At 42.5% G+C, this 14,568-nt stretch overlaps 1 protein-coding gene across 1 annotated transcript in view; it reads left to right on the top strand.

Annotated features, from left to right (window-relative positions):
• klf7b (Kruppel like factor 7b) overlaps positions 1 to 14,568 on the top strand; it is a 63,847-nt gene that overhangs the window by 33,542 nt on the left and 15,737 nt on the right. Inside the window, exon 2 of the mRNA XM_003454908.5 lies at positions 4,265 to 4,916. Coding sequence (XP_003454956.1) covers positions 4,265 to 4,916 — 652 coding nt within the window. The remainder of the gene's footprint in view (positions 1 to 4,264; positions 4,917 to 14,568) is intronic.

The following is a 14,568-nucleotide window of genomic DNA, read 5'->3' as shown; positions in this document are numbered from 1 at the left end:
CCTGCACATGCTATCAGTCTGAGCTGTTAGCCAGCATCCACAGTCACACACACACACACACACACACACACACACACACACACACTATGCTGCAGGCCCAACATGTCATTGTTACCTGATATTCATGGTGTGTAGGAGAGACAGATGAAGGAGAAGGTCATGTGTGTGATGTCAGAGGCGGCGCGTTCAATGCTGGCCGTGGGTTTGATTGCCGCTCGCTCTTCTTGCACAGCCTCGGGCTCCCTCTACCCTCTGTCCTCCCCACCCACCTCCCACTATCGTCAGCATCGGTCCAGCCCCCACCAGGAGACACGCAGACCTTTCTATTTTTGATTTCTAGTCCAAGATAAAACAATAGTACAGCATGCTCTCAGAAATCACTGACAGAGGCTGTATTTACAGTATCAAAGCAAGCTAATATTAACGGCTCGGCGGCTGTGTTCGAGGATGATGAATTATGTATGTAACACATACAGTACAGCAGCCAAACTTTATTCTGCTGAGACCTGGAAAGGATAACAGTGTTTTACTGAAAATCTTGCAAAACTTTTCTTTTTATCTCTAGTAATACTTTGCATGTACTCTGCAAGCTTTAAGAGCCTAATCCCTCAGGATGAAGGCATAATCTCCAGTAATATTAACAAACACACAAACAAAGAAGCCCATAAATTCAGAGCTACTCATTTAGATGACCTTTACGACTAGATATCGTCTTAAGCCCGTTGAGTTATAAAATGTTAATAAAATCAACTCAGACAGACTCGATTTTTTTAATAAAGAAGCAAAAGCACAGAAAAAAAAAAGGTTAAAAAGTAGGGCCTGTCATGAGAATATGAAAATATTGTCTCTCCATTCAGTTTTCATCAAACGTTGTGTTGTCACATTTGTCAAATCCATGTGGAGATGGAGGAAAAAGGTTTTTTTAAGCATTTCCAAACTCATTTCATACTGTTAATAATAAGTAATTGTTTCTCCCAGTCGCTCATGCTGGGGGTGTCATTAGGATTAAACCAGGATTGCACCAAGCTCTCCAGCATCTGCCAGATTCTGCTGTAAAACTTAAAATCTCAGCAACTAAACTCAGAAGCCGTTCTTAATGTCCAGTCAGAACAACAAAAATCAAGAACGGTAAATTAAGTTTAAATTACCACATTTATTGGTTTGGTTTATTTAGAAATTAAAAAATTAAATGCTTTCTCTAAGATCCAAAGCCATCTCAAATAACCTCTTTCATTAACTTTCAAATCGTTGAAGGTGACTAATGTGTCATTTCATTATTTTTTCTTGTAGAGCTTCCTGTTGTTGTAATCATTATTCCAATATCCAGGCATGAGGCTCTTTTATCTCACCATAAAACAGTTGGCAGCCTGAGTTTCCATTTGCTTCCTGATCCATTAGCGGTACCTAATCTTTAAACGGAGATATAACAGACCCTTTAGCATGCCCTGCTCTGTTGTGTTGCACACAGCAATGAATGAGTTGAACACAAATGCTAACAAAACAAAGCAACTGTCTGGACAAAAGGCGAACAAGAAGGTTTTTTCCTCGCAGCACTAGTAGCTTTGCAAAAGTCATTGTTGCAAGATGTCGGTACAAACATGCTTATCATTTTCAAGTTTCTTTATGGAAGCCCCCCCAACCCCACCCCCGAAGAAATATCTTTGATTTTTATTCAAATGCAAATGTGCATCCTTAGGGGGGAAAGGGCATTCTTTTAAACAGAAGGGGAAAAAGGGAAAAGAAAGACGGAGAGGAAGTTCAGCTTATCACCACTCAACAGATGTTGTGACTAAATGTGTTGGTTTGTCTCATCACTCAGGCTGAGCGAAGTAAAGCTCCAGAGCCGGCCCGTCTGAATGGACGGAGTCAACCAGCTGCAGCTAAAACACACACACACACACACACACACATTTATCTAGTAGCTGTAATTTGCTTCAATGACAGAGGTGGAAGGAGCCAGAGGATCAGGATGAGAACTTTGAGGCTGCCAAAGGCCGTTGGCCAAACGCAGGAAATTCATTTTCCAAGAGGAGACATTAAATGCATCATGCAGCGGGACAGACAGTGCCACAGCCAGGTAGCTTTCAGAAAGTGCTGAGTGGACAGAGTGGGGCACTTTTGACAGAAAGAAAAAAGATCAAAACATTGTTTAGTTCCTGTGACACCGAACAGCAATATACCAGTGTCCAGGCATCCAGTGTTTACTGTTTCCCAGTTAAGCATCCCATTTTGTGGATGGTGTTCATAAACTTTTCACCTTTCTGAGGAAAATAATTCCAATAGAAGTTAAAGAATAGAGACAAAGGTGGAAAGACTAAAAGAAAAGCAAACTCATGCCATAGAAATGTTCTTTATAGTTCTTTATAGAGAGTAAACGTCCTCAGTGCCCCCAAAATTATGCACATTAATTTAATTTAGTTAATTTACTGCTTGTTACCGCAGTATGATTGAGTTCGATGAGAGACTGAGCTGAAGGGAAGCTACAATTGAGTCCAAATTAGCTTCTGTTGTTTAAAGTTGTGTATTGAAAGATGTGTCACCAATATGAAAAAGTAAACTACAGAGAGCAAAAACATTTGCTCATGAAAACAGGATCAGATTTGACTTTGAGCTGTCACGAAATCCGTCCTTAAGTATTTTCAGGATTAAATTTCCAAACCAAAAGTGCCTTATTATTGTAAACATGAAAGACTGTGATAAGACATCATAAAAATGCAGCTGCTGCTTTGAGCTCCTATGGTCTGACATCTGGTTTGTATCCGTTTCTGTATTCAGTAATATGTACTTATCAGTGTTTCTCCTTTTACCCTCTTTTTACTCTTTAATGAAGGCTGTTTTTTTAGCTAACCCCCATATTAGCACGTGTGTGAGCTTTACTTGTATCTCTTTGGATCATGCTCCTCTATAGGTGGTACACATGTCTTCTTTTTCATGCCTGAACATGCAGGCCGGATTTCGGCAGTAACCTGTGTTGCAGGTCGGAACATTCAAAGCAACAACAAGATCAATCGAACAGCTTCTCTGAGACCTGAAAAGTGCAGTTGGTAGTTTTTTAGCAGAGACCAAACAAGAATCGCAGAAACCATAAAAGTTTTCAGAGGAGAAGTGCAGCCTCGCAGTAGTAAAAGTAGGTTAGTGACTGGAAGGTTTTTGGCTCAGATCCCTTGAGATAATGTGGCAGGTGCCCTTGACCGAGGCACCGAAGGCTGGCAGACCAACAACTGTGGTGATGGTGCTCTGCTGCCAACAGCAAGTGAACAGTGGTTTTAAAAAAAGTGCAGATGTCTCTGTTGTTGCTTGATAAATAAAGAATTTTAGGATCACTCGCTTATTTTTCCTTATTTTTTCCCCTCCTCGTCTCCATTATTTCCTCTGTTTCTTTCTTGGACTTGTCCTCTTGTCATCTGACTTCCCTTCTTTTCCCTGTCTTGCGATATAACGTCCATGGTTGGTTGATTTGGGTGAGCGGGGGTGGGAACAGGAAAGGCTTCCACAGTTCAGGGCTCCAGAGAGCTTGGCCGGGCAGCAGCAATCAATCACAGGCTAAATCCCTCCTCTCTCAGGACCGCCGTGTGCCAGGTAACATGGTCAACAGCTGCAGAGAAATATTAAGCCTACAGCAGGTACCTGAACTTAAATAGACTGGTAAACAAGGTCTCTGAAATGTCTACAGTTTGGAGAAACGTACTGAGTATAGCAATGTGCAAAAAAACAAGCAAAAAAATCACGCCAGGCAGTGCATTGGCTGTTTGTTCAAATATTTGACGCCAAACTTTTTCATGCACGAAAATAATAACTGTCCTTACTTTATGTCAGCAGTAAAAGCACCAGGATAGGCAAAAATCTCAAGGTGGTCAGTTGTGGACACGAGAAAATTTACTTTTTTAAACTCTTTATCACACAAGTGTCATAGAGGTCAGCAGGACTTATTTAGGATTTTTCATCTTTAGAAAAGCATTTGAATTTCTCTCTTGCCCAAAGTGACTGAGGAGTTACAGTCATGTGAAGTGCACCGGAGGGGCTGATTTTTCTGTGTGCTTGTGAATGCCTTGTGTTGCTTTGGTACACCGTAAACCTCCGTAAAGCTTGTCCTCTCTTCTTTCCAAAACCCTTTGAGTTTTAGCACTAACGGTAACAGTTACAGTCGTTTAAACAGCGTTCATAAAATGGGAAACTTGTGTTATAATCCTGGATAAACTGTGATAACCAACTGTTTTTTTAAAGGTATACAAATATTGACCCTCGGTTTGTGCTTCTCTTGCAGACGTGTCTAGAGTTGGAGCGGTATCTACAGACCGAGCCCAAGCGACTCTCAGAGCTCTTTGACGATGAGCTGGACTGTCTCTTAACGCCGGCGTTTATGCAGGGGGGTGACAGCGATGAAGACCTGATGGACCCCCTCCTTCCCAGCCTCCCTGACCAGCCCAGTCCACCTTCGCTACTTGTGACCCTCCCGAAGGTGCAGGCCAAAATTCTACACGTTCCCAATCCCAACAAGAGCCAGACAGCAGCTGGGGCTGAAACCCTCACAGGCAAGGAGCAAGTTCTCGGAGGAGTCAGTGCCGCTCAGCTTAGTGCCGCTGTCACTTCCCTAACACCGCCATCATCACCGGAGCTTGGCCGACACCTTATTAAGCCCACACAGACGCTCACTGCAACAGCAGACGGTACATTAACGCTCAAACTGGTGGCAAAGAAGGTGGGATTAGGGGCGGCTAAGCTGGTAGCAGCGCGAGCGTTACCATCCCCACCAGGCCGAGGAGGAGCGCTCAGTGACAGCGAGCAGGGAGGGGTGGGAAGTCTGGCAGGAGACGTACCAGAGAACAAGAAGAGAGTCCACCGGTGCCAGTTTAATGGCTGCAGGAAGGTTTACACCAAGAGCTCCCACCTGAAGGCACATCAGAGGACCCACACAGGTAAAACCTTAATTGCATTCCCAGGAATTCAATTCACGATGCCACTGGTGTTTCTGATGAACTTTAAGTTTTCCACGTGGCGTCTTTTCCTGCAGTTTGAAAGCATGCAAGAACTTGTAAAACACGACACTGAAAACATTTTGATCAGTGCACAGAGTGGGCTCAAAGTTGTCACTGTGAAATGCTCCCCATGATTTTAGTACAGTGCAGTACAGAGACGTGGAAAACTAAGAAGTTTCGGACAAACGTCGGCTTATGCCTGACAGTTTAACTGACCTCGGTTAGTGAAGCAGAAGAAAAGTACAAGTCTGACTGGCAAGGGAGGGAAGAGGTGTTGTCTGATGGTGTCTGTGGGTTAGAAGCTTCTGATTTTGAATTAAAGACTCTAGCCTGGAGCTGGAAGCTTTGAGTAAGGCTTAGCGTGCTGTTTTATGATGTTTCACACTATGATTTGGTTGAGTTTCCGCAGAAATCTGCAAAGAAAACATCTGATGCATTTTTAAAAGAGATTAAAAGCTCTTTTCTTCTTCTTGTGCTTCTCAGATGATCCTCCAGAATTATTCATTTGCTTCTTGATATCACCTCAGTGCCAGAAAGGCCCTGCCTCAGTAATTGCCTGATGATTGATAGACTGGTAGTAAATTACTTTGCGAATTCAGCCGTGTCCAACTGGGTCTGACGTGCAGCTTTAGCTGCTTACTGCAGCTGCCCCATCTGTGACCCTCAAACAGAACACACGCCGGCTAATGCGACCAGGAAGGGGCAGGGAGCTGCGAGTTTTCTGTAGTGAAAGCATGAGGAGACAGGCTTTGGCTTGTTGAAGTAGACTCATAATCAAAGATGGATTTGACTGATGTAGCCTAAGATGAATAAACTTTATATTTCTTGTATTTTACTCTGTAATAATCCATCTGTATAGGTCACAAAGTACATTATGACAGAGAAGCAGATCCATGTTTCTGAAGGTTATTCAGATTTAACAGATTTTGCATTTTACCAAGACATTTATCATTAGTCATAACAAATAATAGATAAATAACAGAAATATGGTATTTACGGCTTATAAATACCTGACTCATCCCTGGATCATTTAGCTCCAGGGTAGAAACCCATTCCACAAAACTCTCTGCACCTCAGCATCCACTAACCCCACTCTGTGATTTTACGTGGCCAAACACTTCATGGCTGAGTTGCTGTTGCTCCTGAGAGCCCCCCATTCTTTCAGAAATGTTTGGAAAAGCGGTCTGCACGCCTAGTTGCTTGATTTTATACACCTCCGGTCAGGGAAGTAATTGGAACAGATGAATTCAATGATTTGGGTGGGTGAGTGAATACTTTTGGCAGCATAGTGTATCTCTAGTTTTACTGACAGGAACCAGTGCATGGTGGATTTTCACAACAAATCCACTCATCAGTTTCGAGGTAACAAAAAAAAGCCTCCTGGATTTAAAAACTTCTGCCTGAGTGACTCGGGCTGAACCCATCATTTATCTGCAGCACAGGGGATGTGCAGATTTGTACCACCTGAAGGTAGCATTATTCAACTTTAGCTTTAACCACACCATCATTTACTGTAGCGGTTTATGTCCTCCGGTTGTCATCATACAGTGTTAGCAGTTTCACCAGGATCACAGTACGTAGCCTGAAGCCTTCGTCTGTATTAATACCGGCAACTTTGGCATCATAAATCCAGCGTGTTACAGGCTTATATGATCCTCAGCAACCATTGCATGGCTTTAAGTATAGCATTACATTCCAGGGCAGCACCTGGCATAGCTGGGGGAACCCACCACTGTAGCTTTATTGTAGCTAATCCAGAGTGGAGCCGCTAGTTTTCTGGTGCCCTGACCGCGAGCTCGGGTATCTTTAATCTTCTGATTATTCCACAGACGAGTCATGCTAACCAACGATGAGCTTTTAAAGGCAGAATCATTCACTGTGGGAAAAAAAAGACGAAGAGGACACCCTGAAGACACAGTAGCTTCCACACTCTGTACGTGTGTGTGCGCGCGTGTGTGTGGCATAAATGTGGGGGTGGTGTATTCCCTCCCGATGTGTTCATTACAAGCGCAGTGCTGTGGTTTAATTAGCTTAATCCTCTTTTTGGGTTATTATAACCATAAATCATTGAACATACATGTAGGGAGGGATTAGCATAGCAGAAACTACAGGGAGGAGCAGCAGTAGAAAGCCTGCACAGTGTCAATACACTTACTGTCACATAGTGCACACCAGAGGCCATTAGAAACATCATTATATTGAGGTCTGTCAGCGGCTATGCTGCACGTGTGCTTCATTTCCTTTTTTTTTATAGAAAACGTATTAAAGCGTTCATACTGAAAACAATTTCTCCCTTTTTTCCCTTTCTTATATGGAAATGTTCAATTAGGGGTGAGCAGAAACATTAATAGATGCAACAGATAGACGCAAATGAATTCACTTAATCTGTAAAGTGCCCAGCCGGCGCTGATCTGAGTCGCAGCCAGGGTTTTTCTAGTTCTCCACTGTTTTACTTTTCAGTTTCTTGGATGTGGTTGGATCTTTAAAAGCAGTGCACAGCTAATTGTATCACTTTGCACTTCAACATAATATACTTAACTACATATTTGGCAGCCAAGTTAGCAGGATAGTTGGCCAGTTTTGGAAAGAGGCTTTGTCTTTCAAAAGTCTTTGCTGCACATTTTTGAAGGAGCACGAGCTCAGTGTGGAGGAGTTTTGTTCTACAGCCAAAAAAGTAAATGAATAAATACATAAGAGCAATAAAATATGTGGATTTGCATGCATTACTTTGCAGCTCGCTGGAATGCGGATTGTCATTATCATCTTATGCCTAGCTTCTGCAAGGCAATCAGTCAAAATCCTTCCTAACTTAATTTAGTTACAATTATTAATGCATTGTTTGATTAAACAAAGTAATAAAAGATACATTGGCTGAACCAGTGTAAGCATATATCACTGGTGTCTTTTTTTTGTATAAAATAGAGAAGCAAACAGCAGTGAGTCAATCAGACCAACGTCAAACTGCAGAAACGCCCGTTTGTCAGCCACAGGCTACATAAGCTCAGCAAGAGAAGAAGAGAAAAGAAAATGGTAGTTAAAGTGAAAATGAATTTCTCAGCAGTCTCCAGCACCTCACTCAGTGTAACAGCAGCCTAACCAAACCTGTGTGAGTGATTTAGTGCAAGTTAGCAGGTATGTTGCGCTAACTGAATCTTTCACGGTATCCGAGCGATGCGGCTGCAGCAACAGAAATAGTTAATGAAGCGAATGAATAGCAGCCTTGTTACAGCCGTAAAGTGTACAGATAAACTCAGTGTGCAATAAAGTAGCTCCTGGAAGTATTTTTACTGAGGAGGAGAGGAGAACGACAAAAAAAGTCAGTATGTAACCTTAAACGGGGGGAGTATATAACCAACTGACGTATTATAGAATGGTAAATAAATTATGAATTATATAAATTGCATTATACCTTTTCTATTATACCTGTGTAACCAGAGCACAGAATGTCACTGCCAACCAACCACCAGGTACAATGTGCAACAAATACCTTTATAAGTGAGCTGTATCAATAGTGGTGATCCTGAACTGTTTACAATATTAGAATTTGTGCGTTTTTACCAAGATAACATTTTTCATTTTGAAGTAGTACAGTTATAATACAGTTTGAAATAGTACAGAAATAGTACAATAGTATAGTTCATATCAGAATGTCGTAAGATTCGGTAAGCATGTAGTTACCTGTGTTTGCCTGTCGTTTGTAGAATTAGTTCTTTCTTGGAAACATTAAGCAATAGAATTGTTTAAATAAAATAAAAATTCACCTCCATCAGTTTTTTTTTTTACAAAACAAAATTAACCAGGGTGACACTTCGGCTGGCCACGTTTCACCCAGACTGGGTCCTGAACTTGTCAACATTTTCAAGTTCATCACAGGCGGGTGTAGGTGACAGTGTGTAAATGCAGAGTCAGACACTCCTTAACAGTCCCATCAGACATGCAGCAGTTCCTCAACAACAAATCAGTAGGTTACAGTTTCATGTAGTTAAGGAGAGGCGTTATTTTCCACTCGGGTCTGTGTGGTACGGAAACTTCTTTAGCATACTGCTGTAGCTTGCTTGAGTCACAGCATTCGAGAGCAGTGGGACCGCATTAACATTTGTGAAGCTTTCCATGGAAATGAGGTGCATGTTCAATAAAATCTGCAAAACCTCATAATGATGATGCTTGTATTGTGCGACTCAATATTACGTGATGTGAGGTGTATTCTGTCTGTGTTCTGTCATGCAGGTTAAAACACTGGTCACTCCGGTTTAAGTCGAGACCTCCACTCCCCCCCCCCCACCTCCACCCCCACCCAATATAGGTGACACCACAACCTCATGTGGAGTCAGGAGAAACCCTGCTGCAACCTCTCGACATCCCCATAGAATCAAAACTCCAACCTGTCTCTCTCTCTCTCACTCTCTCTCCCTTTTGCTTATTCAGTTTGGGTTGCCAAGCAACTGCATCACACTCTTCCATAATTGGTTGGTGGCTGGTGGATTGTCCATGCCTGTTAATCTCTCTCCGAGTCTCTCTCTCACTCTCTCTTTCTCTCTCTCTCTCTCTCTCTCCCTCTCTCTCTCTTTCTTTCTCACACACACACACACACACACACACACCACTACCCCCCCTTCTCTCTTCTCTCTTTCTCTCAGTTGCTAGGTGACTTTATCATGCATCCTTGCCTTGCCGTGCTATAATTGGCTGGCGTCATGGTTGCTGTGGCGTCAGGCCCAAGCTGGCCTTGCTTCATTCCTCTAACACTGTGTGTGTGCTATGGTGTGTGTGTGTGTGTGTGTGTGTGTGTGTATGTGTGTGTGTGTGTGTGTGTGTGTGTGTATTTGAGGGGGGTCCTATTGAAGGAAGACGAGGGGCTCGGGCCAATTACAGAAAACGAGTGTGAAACGGCAGCCTGTCTGGCACCTGCGGCCCGCACTCATACCCCGTATCACACACACACTCTCAAGCACATACATGTAGGTTGAGATTGTAACATTTCTTCAACAGGCCTAGAGGATAAGCTGCCAAGTGCTTTTCTATTCTATGTAGAAAATATTGGTCCCATAGTCAGACCACAGAGGACTCTGAGTAGTGAAGTAGAAGGATTCACACATCCAGATACTGCTGCTGAACATGGGTGGTATTTTGGTTCTTTGCAGAGCTTGAAGTAATCTGCTGTAGAATCACATGTACTCACATTTTTTACAGCTGTGCCAGAGCTGTAACAAAGACTTATGAACCCCTGAGGGAAATAGAAATATTTACTGGTAAAAGGTATATATATATATATATATATATGTGTGTGTGTGTGTATATATGGACACAGTGCGATGCAAAAACACTGAGAAACCCATTATTTCTTTATTATTTGCTAGGAAACTGTATTGAAATGTATTTAAACCTGTTAACACATATATTATAGAAATACAGCATATAACAGAAAAACAGAGTTTGTACACTTCTAACATTAAATATGATTGTTTATGACCACCGTTACTCTTCAACAAAGCATGAACTCTCTTTGGCAGCTTTCTTGTAATTTCTGTAATTAGTCTTCAGGAATATGTTGGGTTTTTTTGTTCTGTTCTCTGTCAAGATGATCCCACACTCCTTCAATAATGTTGAGATCAATCGACTTCTGGTGGAGTGAAGAATGGAGTAGGCGCATATATCGTGCTTTTCCGCACTGACCTGAAAACCATCGCTTTTTTCCGTCCCAGACTTGATCGGTTTCTTATTCAAATGAACAGTATTTCTTTGAAAAGCTCCATGGCCTCTGGAACCAGGCTGACAAAATAAAAAGACAACAAAAGAAATGACTCGCCTTCCTCAGCTAGCCAGATGAGCATGCCCGCCTTGGCCAGCTTACTGGAGAAGCACCAACAGTCCATATCAACGACCGTGTCCTCCATCATTAAAGCAGCGCTTGCCTCTCTTAAAGCTAATCTGGACACGGACAAGCTACACTGACTGACCTGAAGACCAAAGCCAGCTTGACAGAAGAACGCATCCAGGCCTCGAAGCATCATGTGCCACCATATTTCAAGCTTGTGCTAAACTCAAGAACAAGAATATTGACTTAGATGAACGTAGTTGCCGGAACAACATCAGGATTATTGGCCTGTCAGAGTTCATCAAGAGACCCCGACCCTCAACTTTTTTCTCTAAAGTCCCGATAAAGATATTTGGGGACCAAGTGCTGCAGACTACACCAGAGCTGAATCGTGCCCAGTGCACCCTCGTTCCCAAACCATGACAGGGGGACTAGACCGGGCCCGTGATCATGTTTAATCGACACCAAACTAAAGAGTTGGCCTGTAAATGGAGGAATGACTTGAAGTACAGAGTCAGTGTTGGGTTGAGGAGCAGAATGAGAGAGTTGGTTTATCCAGTCATTATTTCCAGAGATCCAGAGAGAAGCGGCGGGCAGAAGGGCAGGCAGGTGAGGTGAACGCGGCCAAAGCATGTAGCCTGAATGGATGAGTGGTGACGGACAACCAGTGAAGGTTATGGAGCCTGAGCAGGTGAGTAGTGGCAGATGACCACCGAAGCGAACTGCAGGTGAGTTAAATATTGTTCCAGGAATGGCAAAAACAAAGTAGAGACACAAGGAAACAGGAGTTAGAATACGAAGAGGCAAATAACAACAAGAGAGAGAAGAGCTGAGTTACCACGATAGGAGTAGCTGACGGACTGGCAATGAGTGGAAGGCTGCGGTGACCTGCTGACTGCCACTGATGGAATTGCAGACGGGTGATGCAGGTCTGGAAACAAGCCAACACGAAAAAACATACCAAAACAGCAGACACTCCCTCAGAACACGACACATCTACCATAGATTTCTTTCTTCTTTCTTTTTTTTGTAGTTCCGCCACTTCTTCTTTTGTCCTACACTTGTCCAGCTCCCTCAAATCTTTCAAGAACACACTGCACACCATGGCAAGATGTGCCATGTTTTCAGCTAATAGCCCTTTGATTTTTACCTTGTTGGTCCAAAGTCTTTTTTAAGTGTTGTTCACATATTTTAAAGTACCTGTCCAGTTTAGGTGGCATTTTGAATTAGATAGTCAAACGCTCTAAATCTATTCAAAACTAGTCTGATCCAGTCCAAGTGCCTGGTTTTACTTTTGGCATCTGACATAATTGGTCTGGAAATGTTCAGGGTGTTTTTGTTTCATCACAGCTCATGGGCTGCTGTCCTGTGATATATGCACTTATGCATTTATTCAAGTGGCCTCGTGAGAGTTTAATTTACAAGGAGTGAAATGCAGTAGCTTGTATTTTAAATGAGCTGTTTTTTAGTCAAACCTCCTTCTACTATCTATGCTACCTTCAGTCATTGCCAATTCTCAGACTAAATGAATAAATGCATTTTACACCAAAGCCATCAGCATAATTTCTAAATCAGAAACTGCACTGATTCATTCATAAAACGCCTTTAAATCTTCATATAGTCCAGTTATAGCAGTACCATTGGTAGATGTGCTATGTGAACCCTACTAGGTCCAGCCAACAAGATGTACTGTCTCAAGACACGTGGTGTCACTTATGGAAACAAACTCCTGCATTATAGTGAACTCCTAATGATAAAACACAATGAAATACAGATGGCAGCTGCAGAAGTTTGGAGAGATGAGATTACCCTGCTCTGAGCCCCCCGAGACACTCTGTCCACAGTGATCCACAACACATCAGAAACTGCGGTGGTTAAGAAGAGCTGTCGCTAAAAATTTACAGCAGAGAGACGGGAACGAAACCCAGATCCCTGTTGTGGGAATCTGCGTCAGGCTGCATGAGATTTGACTGGAGAATTTGAATATGCAAATCCTGGAGAGCAGAGCTCGTGATCTGGAATTAATTTAGTCCAACTGAAACTGCAGTCATGTTGTGTCTACGGAGAAAAGACGCCGCCGATCAAAGAGACGCGCTAACTGTGGGGAAATAAAGGGGAAGAAGGGCATCATTCACAGTCGGATGTTCCTGTAGCACATCATCTTTTACTTCTCGTTGCATCACCTTGCTGTCAGAGCGGCTCGCCACCTCACATCCTGGTCCGCGTGAAGGTGTACTTTCTTGTAGTTGTACTATACTGCAGCAATGATTCAAGGTGATGAATTGAGACAATTAAAGTTCATGAAAAAATTATAAGACAGAGACGTTATGGCCTGCAGTAAGACTGGGGACATAAAAAGCAAAAAAAGATAAATAACCTGAGAGAAAGGAAGGAAGCTGTATATGTAAAAATGTCTGAAATTTTAATGTTTCTTTCAACTACTCAGATTTAATTTTCAAACCAGATTGCCATTTCAACTCACGCAGTTCTTTGCTAGGCACCTAAAATGGTACCTTAGTGGGCAACCTGGTAAACAAACCATTTAGTCGTCTTTCATGCTGCCCGCATTCTTCACTCCTCAGCCCGTCAGAAGCGAGCAACTTAGCGTCTCACCAACATCATTTCAGTTAAGGCAGAATCTGTCGTTCCTCCAGCAGTTACTTTGTCTCAATCTTGCTCAAGCTTTTCATCATTTTTTTCTGGCTCTGACACAAGAGGATGATGATGATTAAAGTGAACCCCGCCAACAAAATTCTGATTGGTTTTATTTTATTTTTTTATTTTTTTTTGCAATTACAGAGACAGTACCAGCGAGCGTAACATCAGACTTATTTGAATCACTGACAAAGCCAAGTTGTGGGTGGGTCTGGCACCAGGTTTTTTTTCTTTTTCTTTTACATATATGCATGAGACTAGTTTCTCCATCTTGGCTTTGTGTATTTCTAGTCTGATTTTCCAGGTTGAAAATTTTAAATTTTGATGGCAGTGACAGCTGAGTTTCAGGTCCATGTTGTGTACCACTCGGGCTTCACGTTAGTTCCACTTAGCTCTGAATTGGTGCGTGTTTGTGTTTGTCTCCTTAAGAAGATTGGTGTGTGCTGTGATGAGAGTAGAGGGGCTGCAGGGACATCTGGCTAACTGACTGTAAGCTGCTGTATTACTTCCCATTAAGAGTCATTAAGACCCCAATTATAGTTACCACCCCACAGTTCACACGCACACACACCGGGGGTCTGCAATTACATTCAGACAGTCTTTTTTTCCCTCTTCCGCACAGGGTGCAGTGGAGAAAACCCAGTTTTGGTTTATGTTTAAAAGCATTGTCTTTAAATACTGGACTGAAGCAGGAGGAGCGCTGAAACAAAAATAAAAGTTCAAGGTCATCTGCAAAAATAATGAGCCTCCCTGAGCTTTTATCACAAGCCGAAATCCTTCAACAAAACACAGCATATGGACATTAGATAACTAGTAAGCAGCTATCAAACTACTTTAGTTTTTAAACCAGCACCGCTACAAGTCCAAGGCACTGATGAAATGAAAGAGCAATCCACGCTAACTGAACTCTTGGGTTATGCCAGAAGAAAACTTCTGAGTTCAGCCTGCCTAATGTACAGAACAGAGACACAAAGACACTAAAGCAACATTTACTTTATCCAGAAACGATCTTTAGCACTGATGCTATTAGGAGCCTAAGTATGAATTCATGTCCGAAGGAGATAAACAAAGCAGTTGTTCATGTACACTTCTGAAACTCTGTTTTAACATAGCTAAATACTC

This window comes from Oreochromis niloticus, linkage group LG16, assembly GCF_001858045.2.
Source record: "Oreochromis niloticus isolate F11D_XX linkage group LG16, O_niloticus_UMD_NMBU, whole genome shotgun sequence".
Classification (NCBI taxonomy): Eukaryota; Metazoa; Chordata; class Actinopteri; order Cichliformes; family Cichlidae; genus Oreochromis; species Oreochromis niloticus.
Note: the sequence above shows the minus strand (reverse complement) of the source record. Positions and strands in the feature narration are given on the sequence as shown.